This window comes from Geotrypetes seraphini, chromosome 2 (genome assembly GCF_902459505.1).
Source record: "Geotrypetes seraphini chromosome 2, aGeoSer1.1, whole genome shotgun sequence".
Classification (NCBI taxonomy): domain Eukaryota; kingdom Metazoa; phylum Chordata; class Amphibia; order Gymnophiona; family Dermophiidae; genus Geotrypetes; species Geotrypetes seraphini.
In genome coordinates, this window is record NC_047085.1 from 494,755,735 (window position 1) to 494,771,211 (window position 15,477).

The 15,477-nt window shown below is 47.7% G+C and overlaps 1 protein-coding gene across 4 annotated transcripts in view; it reads right to left on the minus strand.

Moving 5' to 3' along the window:
* SMARCC1 (SWI/SNF related, matrix associated, actin dependent regulator of chromatin subfamily c member 1) overlaps positions 1 to 15,477 on the minus strand; it is a 383,361-nt gene that overhangs the window by 157,569 nt on the left and 210,315 nt on the right. For all 4 annotated transcript variants that reach the window (XM_033931941.1, XM_033931940.1, XM_033931939.1 and 1 more), the window contains exons 17-18: positions 7,911 to 8,064; positions 5,753 to 5,866 (exon numbers count right to left, since the gene is read on the minus strand). In XM_033931941.1, coding sequence (XP_033787832.1) covers positions 5,753 to 5,866; positions 7,911 to 8,064 — 268 coding nt within the window. The remainder of the gene's footprint in view (positions 1 to 5,752; positions 5,867 to 7,910; positions 8,065 to 15,477) is intronic.

Here is a 15,477-nt window from a genome sequence, read left to right on the forward strand (position 1 = left end):
AAGGCGTTTGCCAAACTTATCCATCGTTTTGCCTTCTCTGCCAGGAGGGGTGGAGGCATAAACACTGGAGCCCTGAGTTTTCTTTAAAGTAGACTCAACGAGGAGAGACTCATGGGGCAATTGAGGTTTGTCAAAACCCGGAATTGGGATGACCCTGTATAGGCTGTCAAGTTTACGAGGAGCTCCGGGGACAGTGAGTGGATTTTCCCAATTTTTATAAAAAGTTTCCCGCAGTATGTCATGGACGGGTAACTTGAGGAACTCTTTGGGAGGTTGTTCAAAGTCTAAGGCATCCAGAAAGGCCTGGGACTTTTTGGAGTCGGACTCTAAAGGGATAGAAAGAGCCGCCGACATTTCCCTGAGGAATTTGGTGAAAGAGGATTGCTCAGGCTTGGAAGCGGCATCGGTCACTGAGGGTTCCTCGTCTGTGGACGATGCGTCCTCCTTGGTACCGGGAGGGGATTCTTCCCATAAGTCCGGGTCCCTGATGTCAGTGTGCGCACGCCGAGATGTCAGGGTGGAAGGCTCGGTGTGGCGGGTCTTAGAAAGAGACTTGCCAGAGCGCATTGAGACGGTACCGGGAGAGGAAGACCGGTGCTGATCCCGGTCCCGGGAAGAGCGGTGTCGTTCTCGGTCCCGGGGAGACCGGTGCCCTTCCTGGTCCCGAGGAGGATCGGCTTCAGAGCGGGTCTGTACCACAGGACGAGAACGGAGTGGTTCAGCCGAGAGGATTGGCATGGAAGTGCTGAGTGGCACCGAGGGGGTGGACACCGGTGGGATGGTGCGAGGCTCGGGCCAGTCTGGTACCGAAAGAAGTGGTGCCAATAGGGTCGGTAGCAGGTGCTGGAGTTGTTGCTGCAGCTGTTCCTGCAATTTGTCTTGGAGTATGGCCGCGATGCGGTCATCCAGGGGTGGCACCGGTACCGCTTTTTTCTTTTTCGGTTCCATAGGTGCTGCTCCACGCCCTGGCGATGAGGAGGCCGATGACGAGGCACTCACCGAGATCGGGGCGGAGCGTTTGCGGGGTCGGCGTGAGGCCGGGAGGACCGGCGTCGCCACTGTGGCAGGTGGGCGCTCAAGGGAGGTGGAAGGCTTCTTAGCCGGCTTACCTGGTGCCAGCAACCCCGAGGAAGGGTCGGGCATCGTCGAAGTGGTCGGTGCCGTCTTTTGCGGTACCGTCGACGTCGCGGCAGTTTCCATAGCAGATTCGGTACCGAAAAGGATGTTCTGCTGGATCTGCCGATTTTTTAAGGTGCGTTTGTTAAGAGTGGCACAGCGGGTGCAGGTGTCAGCCCGATGCTCTGGACCCAAACACTGTAGGCACCAATTGTGTGGGTCAGTGAGAGAGATCGGGCGTGCACACCGCTGGCACTTCTTAAAGCCCGGTTGAGGGGGCATGAAGGGAAACACGGCCTCCGCAAAATCAAAGCCGGAGGCTTGTATGATGGCAACAGGCCCCGCCGGGGCCGGCCTGAAAAATAAAGAAAAAACAAAGTTGTTTTTTTTTTTACTATTTAGAACGGAAAAAGAAACCCGAAGGGAAAAAGAGAAAAAACAAGAAAATAACGCGAGCGGGAAGGCAAAAAGGAAGTTTTCAACGGCCGTTGAAACCACATGCGTCTTCTTCGCTCCGCGGAAACGAAGAAACTGGGGACCACGCTCTCCTCCGTCGGGCGGGAAGGCATTCGCGCATGCACGGTGCGGCCAACTAGAACTTTCTAGTTAAAAAGGTCCGTACCGGGGCTCCGTCGGTGACGTCACCCATGCGTTAAGAATATCTGCCTGCTTGTCCTGGGATAATCAATATTTCAATTGGGGTTGAAGTAGAGAATGACACGGTGAAAAAATTGGTCCCCGTCACCGCCCCGTCCCCGTCTCACCATCCCCGTCACCGCCCCGTCCCCGTCTCACCATCCCCGTCACCGCCCCGTCCCCGTCTCACCATCCTCTTCACCGCCCCGTCACCGCCACTGCCACCCCATTCACCGCCCCGTCACCGCCACTGCAATCCCATTCACTTTTCTTTATTTACGTATAAAGGAAACATTCTTTAAAACTTTAAAACTTAGTTAAATATTAGTTAATAACTATACAAAAACAAAACACGCAGAGAAAAAATTAATTAATATAAATTCTCAAAACTGACACATTTTGATCACTAAATTTAAAATAGTTATTTTTCATACAGTTTTTCAATCACTAATCTTCCACCACCCCTGGGGCTAGCAATGCAAAAACAAACACGACATGTACTTTAAATGCTTACAATGTTAGCCTATATGGTAATTAGACGCGGCCGCTGTACCTAATCGCGGCAAAGATCTCCCTGCCGTGATTAGCATAGTGACCGCGGCTACGGCTGCAAGTCTCCCCTCCCCCCAGCGATCACGGCAGGAGGGCACCCAACCCCTCCTGTAGACCCCCCCAACGGCCCTCCCGACAATCGCAGCAGAAGGGTACCCAACCCCTCCTGCCGGTCCTCCCAATGGCCTCCCCTAAGATCGCCGGCAGGAGGGTACCCAACCCCTCCTGCTGGACCCCCCCCAACGAACCCTCCCACCCCGGAACCCCCTTAGTCTTACTTTCCAAGTTGGACCGGACGGCTCCTCACACGTATGGCCAGCAGGCTTGCCTCCGTCCAAATGAGGCGGGCCCGCCCCTACCCTGCCCAACCCACAGGATCCTAGGGCCTGATTGGTCTAGGCACCTAAAGCCACTCCCGCTATAGGAGGGGCCTTAGGTGCTTGGGCCAATCAGGCCCTAGGATCCTGTGGGTTAGGCAGGGGAGGGGAGGGGCGGGCCCGCCTCATTTGGACGGAGGCAGGCCTGCTGGCCAGACGAGCGAGGAGCTGTCCGGTCCAACTTGGAAAGTAAGACTAAGGGGGTTCCGGGGTGGGAGGGTTCGTTGGGGGGGGGGTCCAGCAGGAGGGGTTGGGTACCCTCCTGCCGGCGATCTTAGGGGAGGCCATTGGGAGGACCGGCAGGAGGGGTTGGGTACCCTTCTGCTGCGATTGGCAGGAAGGGTTGATCTGACAAATGAGGAGCACGGTGAAACACAGGTAAATAGCGGTTCCTAGAAGGGGGTACATTGGCCCGCGGGGACAAACCTGTTCACCGTTTCCGCGGTCGGTGAATGGCCTTGTCCCCGTCACCGCAGCGACTGCTAGTTTTCTTCCCCGTTTTCGGCGGTGACCCGCGGCTTAAATGCGGTGGCCGCGGGTAAACCGTCACCGTGTCATTCTCTAGGTTGAAGCTTAGCTGACTGAAATCATTATCCGAAATGTGCTGCCAATACAAGCATATCCAAGTACCAGCACTGCATATTTCAAAAACAAAAAGGATACTTCGCTTCATAGACAGGCTCCAGCGATGCTACTACTTGCTGTGTATCTCCTTCAATTCTGTGCAGCCAGTCCCCTCCAAAACCCAACAGAGAATCCCTGTTTCGTTATTTGGAAGTTGTGTTAGGGGTAAAGATAGAAACTGTAACCAGTGCTCTTCTGAGTAAGGAAACCTACACAAATTCAAAATGGTGCTTGGACTTCCAGACGGCCAGACATAAATTTAAATAGACAATCGTTACTCCCCTCCATTGACATCATCAGGGGGCATGCTCTTACATCACTTTCCAAGATGATCAGAAGAATGCCGATCATTCCACCCGATTATTCCAACCATTCGGGTAAACAGTACTCAGGTGGAATATCCATCTCTGTTCTCGGCGGAGGAAACGCCACCAATGGCCCCTTCGTGTTGCTGGTTTACATTGTTCCAATATAACACACTTCAACATGTTAAATTTATGATGGTACTGCTTACAGAATGCTACCAGTGGTTCCTCCATTCTGTTAGTATTGAGACAAGATTTGTACTCTTGCAATCTCAACTTCAAACTCCTCGAAGTCTGCCCGATGTACAACAAAGTGCAGGGGCATTGTATACAGTAAACTACCCCATTGGATCTACATGTGGTATGAATACGAGTAGCAGGATGTTTGAATATAGAACCCTCTAGCATCAACTGGCACATAGAGTAGCTTCCACATAGAAAATGGCCCAGCGGTGTTGCCAGAGTCAGATCTATTGTAAGCAGACAATTAGGGCTTAGAATGTCACGAAGATTAGTCTCCTGCATGCTTGTAACGCCGTCAAATTATCTTGTAAAATTTTTTTGTGAGCTTTCATAGTTCAAGCTGTCAAGTTTTTTTGCAATATCCTTGCAGGATCTCCATTTTATGGAGATAGTTGAGAATTTTAATCACCAACACATGTGGAGTGCGCCGAACATCATACTGGCGCCCGACCCAATGGGCTTGCACCAAGCACAAGAGCCCCTAACTGTCCAATAAGGCAAACTCATTTTTGAGCCATTTTTCCAACAACGTGGGAAGGAGGTGATCTGGTATAATTTCAGGTAAGCCCAGAAGCCTCAAGTTCACTCTACGTAAGTGATTCTAAATTGTCCAGTTTCTCCAACAGGCTGCCATGCGCTTCTCAAGTTCTGCAACCTTTCCCTCCTCCACTGTCACGCGGAGCTCCACATCAGAGGTCCGCTGCTCTAGAGATGCCATCTGATTTACAATATTGATCAGCAAAATTTCTACTGCCGTGTAACGTTTGGACAGTTGCTCTAAATGAGATAACAATACCTTACTTATTGCTGCTGTAAGTTGTTCAAGCTGGTGAGTGGTAAATCCCAAAAGGATTGTTTTCACCGGCCCACTGCTTCTCCTTTTCTTCGTTTGTGCGGCTTGTCATTGTGGGGCCCGACTGCCTCTGCCCCTCCAATTTTTACCTGCCATGTACAGTTAAATAGTAAAATTTTGAAGCAGGGCCTTCTCACTCAACGCATCATGTGGTTCTCATCACAAAAAAACATGTATTAAAAAAACCAACAATTTTAAAGTGAATGCTGATCAACAGTGCTATCCAGATAGCCATGCTTAAAAGGCACAGACATGCTGTTTTCCTAATGTGCTAGAGCCACACTGCCACTTCCTAAATTCTGCTACCCTAGGTGAATGCCTAGTAGTCCCATCAGTGGCAAAGTCAGCCCTTCTGAGTGTTCACAGGTCTCCCACTGGACCATCCTGAACATAACTCAAGAGCTCTCACATTGCATAGAAAAAAGTGGTATTCACACCAATCCATTGTAATCCCTGAGAGTAAATGCAGCTCACTTGGAGAGGGGGGGGGGAAGGGGAGCGAGGTTGCAGGATTCAGCGCTACATGCATCTGGTAGCGCTATAGAAATAATAAATAGCAGTATGGTAGTAGTTTACCTCTTGGACCCTATTCAACCCACTCCTGGATTGCTCAGTTTTGAATGATCAGACTTCCCTAGTGGCCTGAGGGCAGAGCTCCAGCCTTTTGCCCCAGCAGCCTGCCAGTCTGATACTAGTTAGCTAGAACTTTTTAGCCCTTCCAACTGCAAGCACAGTGTATAATACATTTTTTCTCTAAAGGGCAGGCATGTGCCTCAACTTCCACCCACCTTGCCCCAACAGTGGCAGTAGCAGCAGCAATTTGGACAGCCTGCTCGTGCCAACCCGAGCACTCTGAAGCTTCCCATCTATACATCAGAGAGAAGACTTAGGAGTTGGTACTAGCAGGTTGTCTGTACTGCTGCCCACTGCCGCCAACCACTATAGAAGAAAACTTCAAATGTATGGTATGGAGACAGGACTGCTGCATACCTGGGGAGCAGCCACAGCACACAGATTGAAAATAAAAAATCCTGAAATGACCTCACCTTTGCTAATGTTTTCTTTGAGTAAATATCTGTGCGCAAACCAAAGTTTTGCAGGTCTGTTGGCTTCTCTTTGTTTTTCTCAGGAAAACTCAACATCTGTTGAGCAGCAGGGAGCTGAGAACAAAAATTAAAATCAGGATTAAGTAATTGTCAGCCTTACATTGCTGAATATTAGCTATCAGCATTTTCTGTTGACTTAACCAGAGGGGCAGCAAAGGCTTCTAGGATATTAATCTGATTCTGGGTTTGTCAGCGCAGATAAACCAAAGGCTCCTGGCCATTCAGTCTCAGAAAAGGCATTAGAATGCCACTAAATGACTTCAAAAATACCAGTCCTTAAGATTAACAAAAAAACCTTGGCATAGTGTTGTAAGGATCCAGAGTTTCAACAGATGTGCTAAGGTCCAATGCTTAAGGTAAAGAATGGCTCCAGCTGCCTATTCTTAAAGACAGGTACTTATTGTCAATTGAGAGCCATTGTTTCAGACAGAAGCCAATTGTGACACAAAGATGCTGGAAAATAACAGAAACTCGTCTATCAGAGACAGGCTTCGAGCCCTGCTTTTCTCTTTTTCTCCTTCCCCATTTCACATCTTACACACCTCCACCCATTCAGACACACACATCATTCAGATAAAACCTCCTGCCTTCTCTTTCCATCCTCCTCCTTCAACTTTTGCACACACACACACACACCTCTCCTACTCAACATAATCACATTTTCCATTACTTGCCTCTTCTCTTTCTTTCTCCTGCAGCCTTTCACCCCTATATACACACACACACCTCTTGGCTGCTATTGTCATTAATTTTATTTCCCGCTGTTCCTCTAAGGCCTGTACCCAGGACCTCTCATATACCCACAAATGACTTGCTAAAAAACACACATTTAAACACAAAAGATTACATTTGATAACTACTGATAGCTGACAGTAATATCCAAAGTGAATCCCCAACAGAAAATACCTAAAATAATCTAGTAATAAGACAAAAACATTATTCTTAATATGTCTCCAAAACAGACATGGAAGGCCATTATGCTCATTTAAAAAAAATATCACATATTTTATAATTTAACTTAAGGCGGCAGTGGGTCTAGAAAAGCTACAATGCTGAAACTGTCCTACATGAAATGACAGAGATCATGTATTAACTTTCTGTTTTAGTGGAAGATTAAAACTGGAGGCTAAGATGCTATGTTAATTTACCAACTTTAAGATAAGTGGCAAAAGAACAGAATGGAATATTTATTTATTTAAAAAAATGTATATAACAACTATAACTAAGTGGTTTACAAAATGCAAACATAAAAGTTTAGGAATAAACATCACAAAGCAAAATCTTAAAATAATTGCTCTTAAAATAAACTCATTGTGCCACTGAGAACCCTGGACATTTCACAAAAATTCTGTAACAAACAATTGTGTTTTTAATAATTTTTAAAATCTTAACCGGTCAGAACACCAATGCATTCCATAGCTTAATACCTGCCATGCAAAAGGCAATAGCTCTGATTTCAGTGTATCTTCCTTGAATTATCAGGTCTAGTAACTTTTGATTTTCAGATTTCAGAGCTCTATTAGGCCGATAAAGTACCACCACTCCAGTAAAGTACCATGGTGCTTGATGGTAAATAATTTGATGAATTACAGAAATCACTTCGTTGGACCTGAAACACAATCTAAGACATATGCCTCGGTGGCAAGGCTTACAGCTGAGGCACCTCTACAAAATTTTGAGGAAGTGGTGTAAATGGGGGAAGGGACTCAACTCAAAAGGGTCCCCCCAAGCTCATCCCAGCACCAGACTGGGACATAAAGGCCACTAAACAACTTCCAACAGGCCTACACTAACCCAGGGAAGACTGGCACAGCTTACCACACCTGCTTGGAGACTGAGACGAAATCTTTTGGCTGTAAAACAAGTAGCTGTGTTTCCCTCTAATATATTCAGTCTGTTCTCAGTCTCCATCTGCTGGTCATGGTGAGCTATTACCCATCAGCGAACTGGGCCAGTCTGGAGAGTACTAGATAGAATACTAGATTAACCAGTTCAACTAATTACATTATATTTGCACACCTCTTAAGAAGGTTGGCCATTTCAAATAACTATAATCTACTGTATGTACAAAGGTGACTGGTATATATGTAGATTTTACCTGAGGAGTTCGGAGGTGCAGAGGCGCAAGTCCTGATGGGGTGTCTGCAAGTACATTAAAATGAGGCGTAGGTGGAGGGCCCATGGCCATGGGACGAGACTCTGCATCCACTTGGTAATTAACAAGGCCCCACTGCTCCAAGAAGGCATGTACCCTAAGGAATATTACAATAGCTCAATATTGTAAGAAAGGAATAGAAACCTACAATCAAGAGTGGTACATGAGAAACAAAATACAGACACTTCTTAGAACAGCTATCATTCATTATCTCCTACCAAATCTATCCATTATACAGGATTTCTAGCTATTTCTGGGGGAGTGCTGAGAGCACTGAAGTCTCTCAACAAAGTAAGAATGTGGTTACTTAAAGCAGGGAACAGAATTTGTGTTTTATCAATAAAATTTTATTTTAATTTAAAAAAATTGAAAGAATATTCCTTTGTCAATTTAAATGTAGTAATTAAAATCCTAGAACATTAAAAGGAGGGTTATTAGATTGATCAGAGGGTCTTAAATTATTTTGCCTTAGTTTAATCTTCTTTCCCATCCACCCCAGGAACATCTCTGAAATATATATTCAATTACTCCAACTAAGACGAAAATACAGAAATTTGTCACCACAGGGTATTTTCCCAAAACAAAACAAAAAAAAAGCTTAGGAGTTTGGTGAGAACCTCAAAATTATCTTAAGAAATTTTATATTAGATTAGCAACTTTAAATAACCAAACAACTCAATACTAAGATGCAGATAGCAGTACATAAGTGAGATGGCTGCTATCCAGTCTTTTACATTGCAACCCACAATGACAAATTTATTTATTTATTTGCTTCGATTTCTATCCCGTCCTTCCGGGAGCTAAGAACGGGGTACAAAAGGACACACACTATAAATTACAATATATTACAAAAATACTTTCGAGATCATCATAAGTACATGGATGGATAAAGAAGGAAAAGCACAGTTACTTACCGTAACAGGTGTTATCCAGGGACAGCAGGCAGATATTCTTGACTGATGGGTGACGGCACCGACGGAGCCCCGGTACGGACAATTTTAGAGTGATTGCACTCTAAGAACTTGGAAAGTTCTAGCAGGCCGCACCGCGCACGCGCGAGTGCCTTCCCGCCCGACAGAGGCGCGCGGTCCCCAGTTAGGATAAGCCAGCTAAGAAGCCAACCCGGGGAGGTAGGTGGGACGCAAGAATATCTGCCTGCTGTCCCTGGATAACACCTGTTATGGTAAGTAACTGTGCTTTATCCCAGGACAAGCAGGCAGCATATTATTGACCGATGGGTGACCTCCAAGCTAACAAAAAGAGGGATGGAGGGAAGGTTGGCCATTAGGAAAACAAATTTTGCAAAACAGATTGGCCGAAGTGTCCATCCCGTCTGGAGAATGCATCCAGACAATAATGAGATGTAAAAGTATGAACTGAGGACCATGTAGCAGCCTTGCAGATTTCCTCAATAGGCGTGGAACGGAGGAAAGCCACAGATGCTGCCATAGCTCGAACTCTATGGGCCGTGACAGAACCTTCCAGTGTCAGTCCGGACTGAGCATAACAAAATGAAATGCACGCTGCAAGCCAATTTGACAACGTACGTTTAGTAACAGGACGTCCTAATTTATTCGGATCAAAGGACAGAAAGAGTTGGGGAGATGATCTGTGGGGCTTAGTACGCTCTAAATAATAAGCTAGAGCCCGCTTACAGTCCAAAGTATGCAGAGCCTGTTCTCCAGAATGCGAGTGAGGTTTCGGAAAGAAGACAGGCAGAACAATAGATTGGTTGAGATGGAATTCAGAGACAACCTTAGGGAGAAACTTTGGATGTGTACGCAGAACCACCTTGTCATGATGGAAGACTGTAAAAGGTGGATCCGCAACTAGTGCATGTAGCTCACTGACCCTCCTGGCAGAGATAAGAGCAATAAGGAAAAGTACCTTCCAAGTGAGAAACTTGAAAGAAGCGGTAGCCAAAGGTTCAAATGGAGGCTTCATTAAGGCGGAAAGAACTACATTGAGATCCCAGATAACAGGAGGGGCTTTAAGAGGTGGTTTCACATTGAAAAGACCCCGCATGAACCTGGACACCAAGGGATGAGCTGAGAGGAGTTTTCCATGGACTGGCTCATGAAAAGCAGCAATAGCACTGAGGTGGACTCTGATGGAAGTAGACTTGAGGCCAGAGTCAGACAAAGAAAGAAGATAATCCAACAAGGTCTCCACTGCAAGGGAAGTGGGATCATGATGATGAAGAAGACACCAGGAAGAAAACCGTGTCCACTTCTGATGGTAACATTGCAGAGTGGCCGGTTTCCTGGAGGCATCCAGAATGGCACGAACGGGCTGAGACAAAAGAGTATCATGAGAAGTCAGCTCGAGAGAAACCAAGCTATCAGGTGCAGAGACTGAAGGTTGGGATGCAGAAGGGTCTCCTGATGTTGTGTAAGCAGCGAAGGAAACAGTGGAAGAAGAAAGGGTTCCCTGGAACTGAGTTGAAGTAGAAGGGAGAACCAATGTTGCCTGGGCCACCGTGGAACAATCAGAATCATGGTGGCTCGTTCCCTCTTGAGCTTGAACAAGGTTCTTAACATGAGAGGTAGAGGAGGGAAAGCGTACAGGAATAGATTGGACCAATCGAGGAGAAATGCATTCGCTGCCAGACGGTGAGGAGAGTAGAGTCTGGAGCAGAAAAGGGGCAGCTGGTGATTGTGAGGAGATGCAAAGAGGTCTATCTGAGGAGTGCCCCACTGAGCGAAGATGGACTGCAGAGTGAAAGGATCGAGTGTCCACTCGTGAGGCTGGAGAATTCTGCTGAGCTTGTCCGCCAAGGAATTCTGTTCTCCCTGAATGTAGATAGCTTTCAGGAATAGATGGTGATCTGTGGCCCAAGCCCAAATCTTCTGGGCTTCTTGGCACAAGAGGCGAGAGCCTGTCCCACCCTGCTTGTTGATGTAGTACATCGCAACTTGATTGTCTGTGCACAGCAGGAGGACTTGAGGAAAGAGAAGATGTTGGAAGGCCTTGAGGGCATAAAACATTGCTCTGAGTTCCAGGAAATTGATGTGATGCTTCATTTCCTGAGCTGTCCAAAGTCCTTGAGTTTGGAACTCGTTCAAATGAGCTCCCCAGGCATAAGGGGAGGCGTCGGTGGTGATGATAAGTTGATGAGGAGGTAGATGGAACAGAAGACCTCTGGAGAGATTTGAGGATATCAACCACCATTGTAGAGACTGACGAAGAGATGATGTTACAGATATGTGACGTGAGCAAGGATCCATCGCTTGGGACCACTGGGTAGCTAGGGTCCATTGAGGAGTGCGCAGGTGAAGACGTGCAAGTGGTGTGACATGAACTGTGGAGGCCATGTGACCCAAGAGTATCATCATTTGCTTGGCAGAGATGGAACGTTGTGGAAGCACCTGCTGACATAGAGATTGAAGCGTTTGAAGACGGTTGGACGGCAGGAACGCTCTCATGAGGACTGTGTCCAAGACTGCTCCAGTGAATTGAAGTCTCTGAGTGGGGATGAGATGAGATTTGGGTAGATTGATCTCGAACCCCAGCAACCGTAGAAATAGGATGGTCTGGTTGGTGGCCTGAAGTACTGTCTGAGATGAATTTGCCTTTATCAACCAATCATCCAGGTAAGGAAACACCTGAAGGTGGTGGGAACGCAGAAAAGCAGCCACCACAATCAGACATTTGGTAAACACTCTTGGAGAGGAGGCAAGACCGAAGGGTAGTACCTTGTACTGGTAATGACAACGATTGATCATGAAGCGTAGGTACTGTCTGGAGGCCAGATTGATCGGTATGTGAGTGTATGCTTCTTTGAGATCGAGGGAACATAGCCAGTCGCCTTGATTGAGAAGAGGCTAAAGTGTGGCTAAAGAGAGCATTCTGAATTTCTCTTTGACCAAGCATTTGTTGAGATCGCGAAGATCTAGGATGGGTCTGAGATCTCCTGTTTTTTTGGGAACTAGGAAATAACGGGAGTAGAATCCCTGCCCCTTTTGATCTAGAGGAACTTCCTCTATGGCGTTCAGAAGGAGGAGGGATTGAACCTCCTGAAGAAGGAGGGAAGACTGAGGAGTGTGCAAAGCAGACTCTTTTGGTAGACCTTGGGCAGGGAGAGTCTGAAAGTTGAGAGAGTAGCCGTGGTGGATGATGTTGAGATCCCACTGATCCGAGGTGATGGTTTCCCAACGGCTTATGAAATGAGTAAGGCGTCCTCCTATAGGCAGCGGAAAATGGGCAGATGGAGGGATACTGGCTATGTCCTGGAGAAACAGGTCAAAAGGGTTGTGAAGATTTTTGTGGAGGAGGAGGCTTCACCTGTTGTTGCTGCTGTGCTGGTCTAGTGTTTTGCCTCTGTTGTTGCCTCTGACGCCTGGGTTGTTGAGGTGCCAGTGGCAAAGGACGAGCCACAAATCGACGTTGGTAGGCCGATTGCTGATGAAAAGGCCTGGTAGGTGGGGTCTTCTTTTTTGTCTTGAGGAGAGTATCCCACCTCATTTCATGAGCTGAGAGCTTTTGGGTAGTGGAGTCCATGGATTCTCCAAACAGCTCATCCCCCAGGCAAAGTGCATTAGCCAGTCGATCCTGGTGATTGACATCAAGTTCTGAAACTCTGAGCCATGCCAGTCGGCGCATGGCCACCGACATAGCCGTGGCCCGAGAGGTCAGCTCAAAGGTGTCATAGATCGACCTGACCATGAACTTACGATTTGGCGAAAGGTTTTACGGTCAGGGAGGTACTGCTCAAAAGCAGTCAGATTTTGTATGAGATGCTTGAGATAGAATGAGAAATGGAAAGCGTAATTCCCTAACCTGTTGGCCAACATTGCATTCTGGTACAACCTCTTGCCAAATTTGTCCATGGCTTTACCTTCTCTGCCAGGAGGGACTGAGGCGTACACACTAGCTCCCGTGGATTTCTTTAGAGTGGATTCTACTAATAGAGACTCATGTGGGAGCTGTGGTTTGTCAAACCCAGGAATCGGGATGACTTTATATAAAGAGTCTAACTTGCGGGGGGCTCCTGGGACAGTCAAAGGTGTCTCTAAATTCTTGTAAAAAGTCTCTCTCAAGATGTCATGGAGAGGCAATTTGAGATATTCCCTTGGAGGCTGGTCATAATCCAGTGCATCAAGAAAAGCTTTGGATTTCTTTGACTCAGCCTCCAAGGGAATAGAGAGAGAGTCACACATCTCTTTCAAAAATGATGAGAAAGAGGTTACATCTGGTTTAGAGGAAGGGTCTAAAGCAGAAGGATCCTCATCACCAGATGAACATTCCCCTTCAGAGAGAAGAGGGTCCTCCGAGTCACCCCACAGATCAGGATCCCTAACTTGAAAACTGCGGTCTCGAGATTCCGGTGTGGAGGGTTCCAGGTGTCGGGATTTGCGTGCCGACTTACCTGACCTCATAGACACGGTACCGGGAGACGTTAAAGGCTGCATCGGTGCCGAAGTTTGAACAGCCTGGTGCTGAGCTCTCGGTTCCGGAGCAAGGACTGGCATGGAGACCGAGGAAGCAGAATGTACCGGTACCGACAAAGTGGATGCCGATAAAAGGGGCTGCTCCACTGTCGGTACCGGTGGCTCAGACCGGACCGGGACCGGAAGGTTCGGTGTCAAAAGTGCAGGAAGGAGTTGTTGCAACTGCTCCTTAAGCTGCACCTGCAGGACAGCAGCAATTCGCTCGTCCAGCGAAGGCACCGGTACCGCCTTTTTCTTCTGCGGTACCTGCGGTGCCGCTCTACGCCCCGAGGATGAGGAACCCGAGGTCGAGGGGCTCACCTCTATTGGGGCGGAGCGCTTCCGTGGGCGCCTCGAGGTCGGCAGGACTGGGCTCGCTGCTACTGAGACCGGAGGACGCTCCAACGGGGAAGGCTTCTTAGCCGGCTTACCTGAGGGATGCGACGCCGACATGGTATCGCGCGGTGTCGACGAGGAGGGTGCCGACTGAGACGGGGCCGATGTCGGTGCCGGTGCCGCAGAATCAGACATCTCGGCACCAAATAATAATCTCTGTTGGATCTGCCGGTTTTTCAGAGTTCTCTTTTTCAAAGTCGCACAGCGGGTGCAGGTAGGCGCTCGATGGTCAGGACCAAGACACTGTAGACACCAGTTGTCCGGGTCAGTGAGTGAAATTGGTCGTGCACACCGCTGGCACTTCTTAAACCCGGGTTGAGGGGGCATGAAGGTAAAAACGGCTTCTGCCAAATCGAAGGCCGAGGCCTCGATGGTGGCAACAGGCCCCGCCGGTGCGAAACTGAAGAATTGAAAAAAAAAAAACAAAGTTTTTTTTTTTTTAAAGAAAAGAAAATGAAGGAAACAATATTTCCTTAAGGGTTTACGCGAGCGGGAAGGCGATACCAAAAAAGTCTTTCAACAGCCGTTGAAAGAAACGCGTCTTCTTAGCTCCGCGGAAACTAAGAAACTGGGGACCGCGCGCCTCTGTCGGGCGGGAAGGCACTCGCGCGTGCGCGGTGCGGCCTGCTAGAACTTTCCAAGTTCTTAGAGTGCAATCACTCTAAAATTGTCCGTACCGGGGCTCCGTCTGTGCCGTCACCCATCAGTCAACAATATGCTGCCTGCTTGTCCTGGGATAAACCACAGTACATTAAAAGGAAGCCACAGTAAATTAAGAAAAAGCAGGATGTAGAACAAGTGTTCATAGGAAGAAGGGAAAGGAGTCTGTTTGTTGGTAGCTGTTCGGTTGAAGAGGAATATCACAGCTTTTCGGAAGGCCATCAACGAGTCCTGAGATCTTATTTGTGCAGGCAATTGGTTCCAAAGCCCAGGGATGAAGTGACAGTATGAGTGCTTACATGCAATTTCCATTAGGAGAGATCTTTCCGGGGGGATACATAGTTGCTTTTCTGCTTCAGAGTGGAGGGGGAGGGTAAGGGTGTACTGGTGTAGCTTGAATGTGATGTAAACAGGAGTGATGGTATGGAATCTTTTGTATACTATTACCAGGGCTTTGAATATGCAGTGTTTATTGACAGGTAGTCAGTGATCTGAGTAGAGACCTGGGGAGATGGAGTTATGGTAGTTGAGGCTGTATAGGAGGCGGATCACCAAGTTTTGGACTCGTTGTAGGCATTTGAGTTCTTTAGTGGTAATTCCATTATATATGGAGTTACAGTAGTCCATCCTAGAGAGTAAATAGGTATAGATGAGCTGGGACAGGTCAGGTTTAGAGATGTAAGGCTTGATCCTTCTTAGTTGGCGCAGATAGTAGAAAGAAGTGGAGACTACCTGTGAGATGTGGGCTGAGAAGGACAGGTGGCCATCCAGTATTACTCTGAGGCTGCACACTTGGTCATTCGCTGTTAGGAGGGTGGCATCCCAAGATATCCCAGGGTTCTGAAGGAATTAAAGGAGGAGATAGCGGAACTACTGCAGCAAATTTGCAACCTATCCTTGAAAACGGGCATGATCCCGGAGGATTGGAAGATAGCCAATGTCACGCCCATCTTTAAAAAGGGATCAAGAGGTGACCCGGGAAACTACAGACCAGTGAGTTTGACCTCGGTTCCGGGGAAACTGAC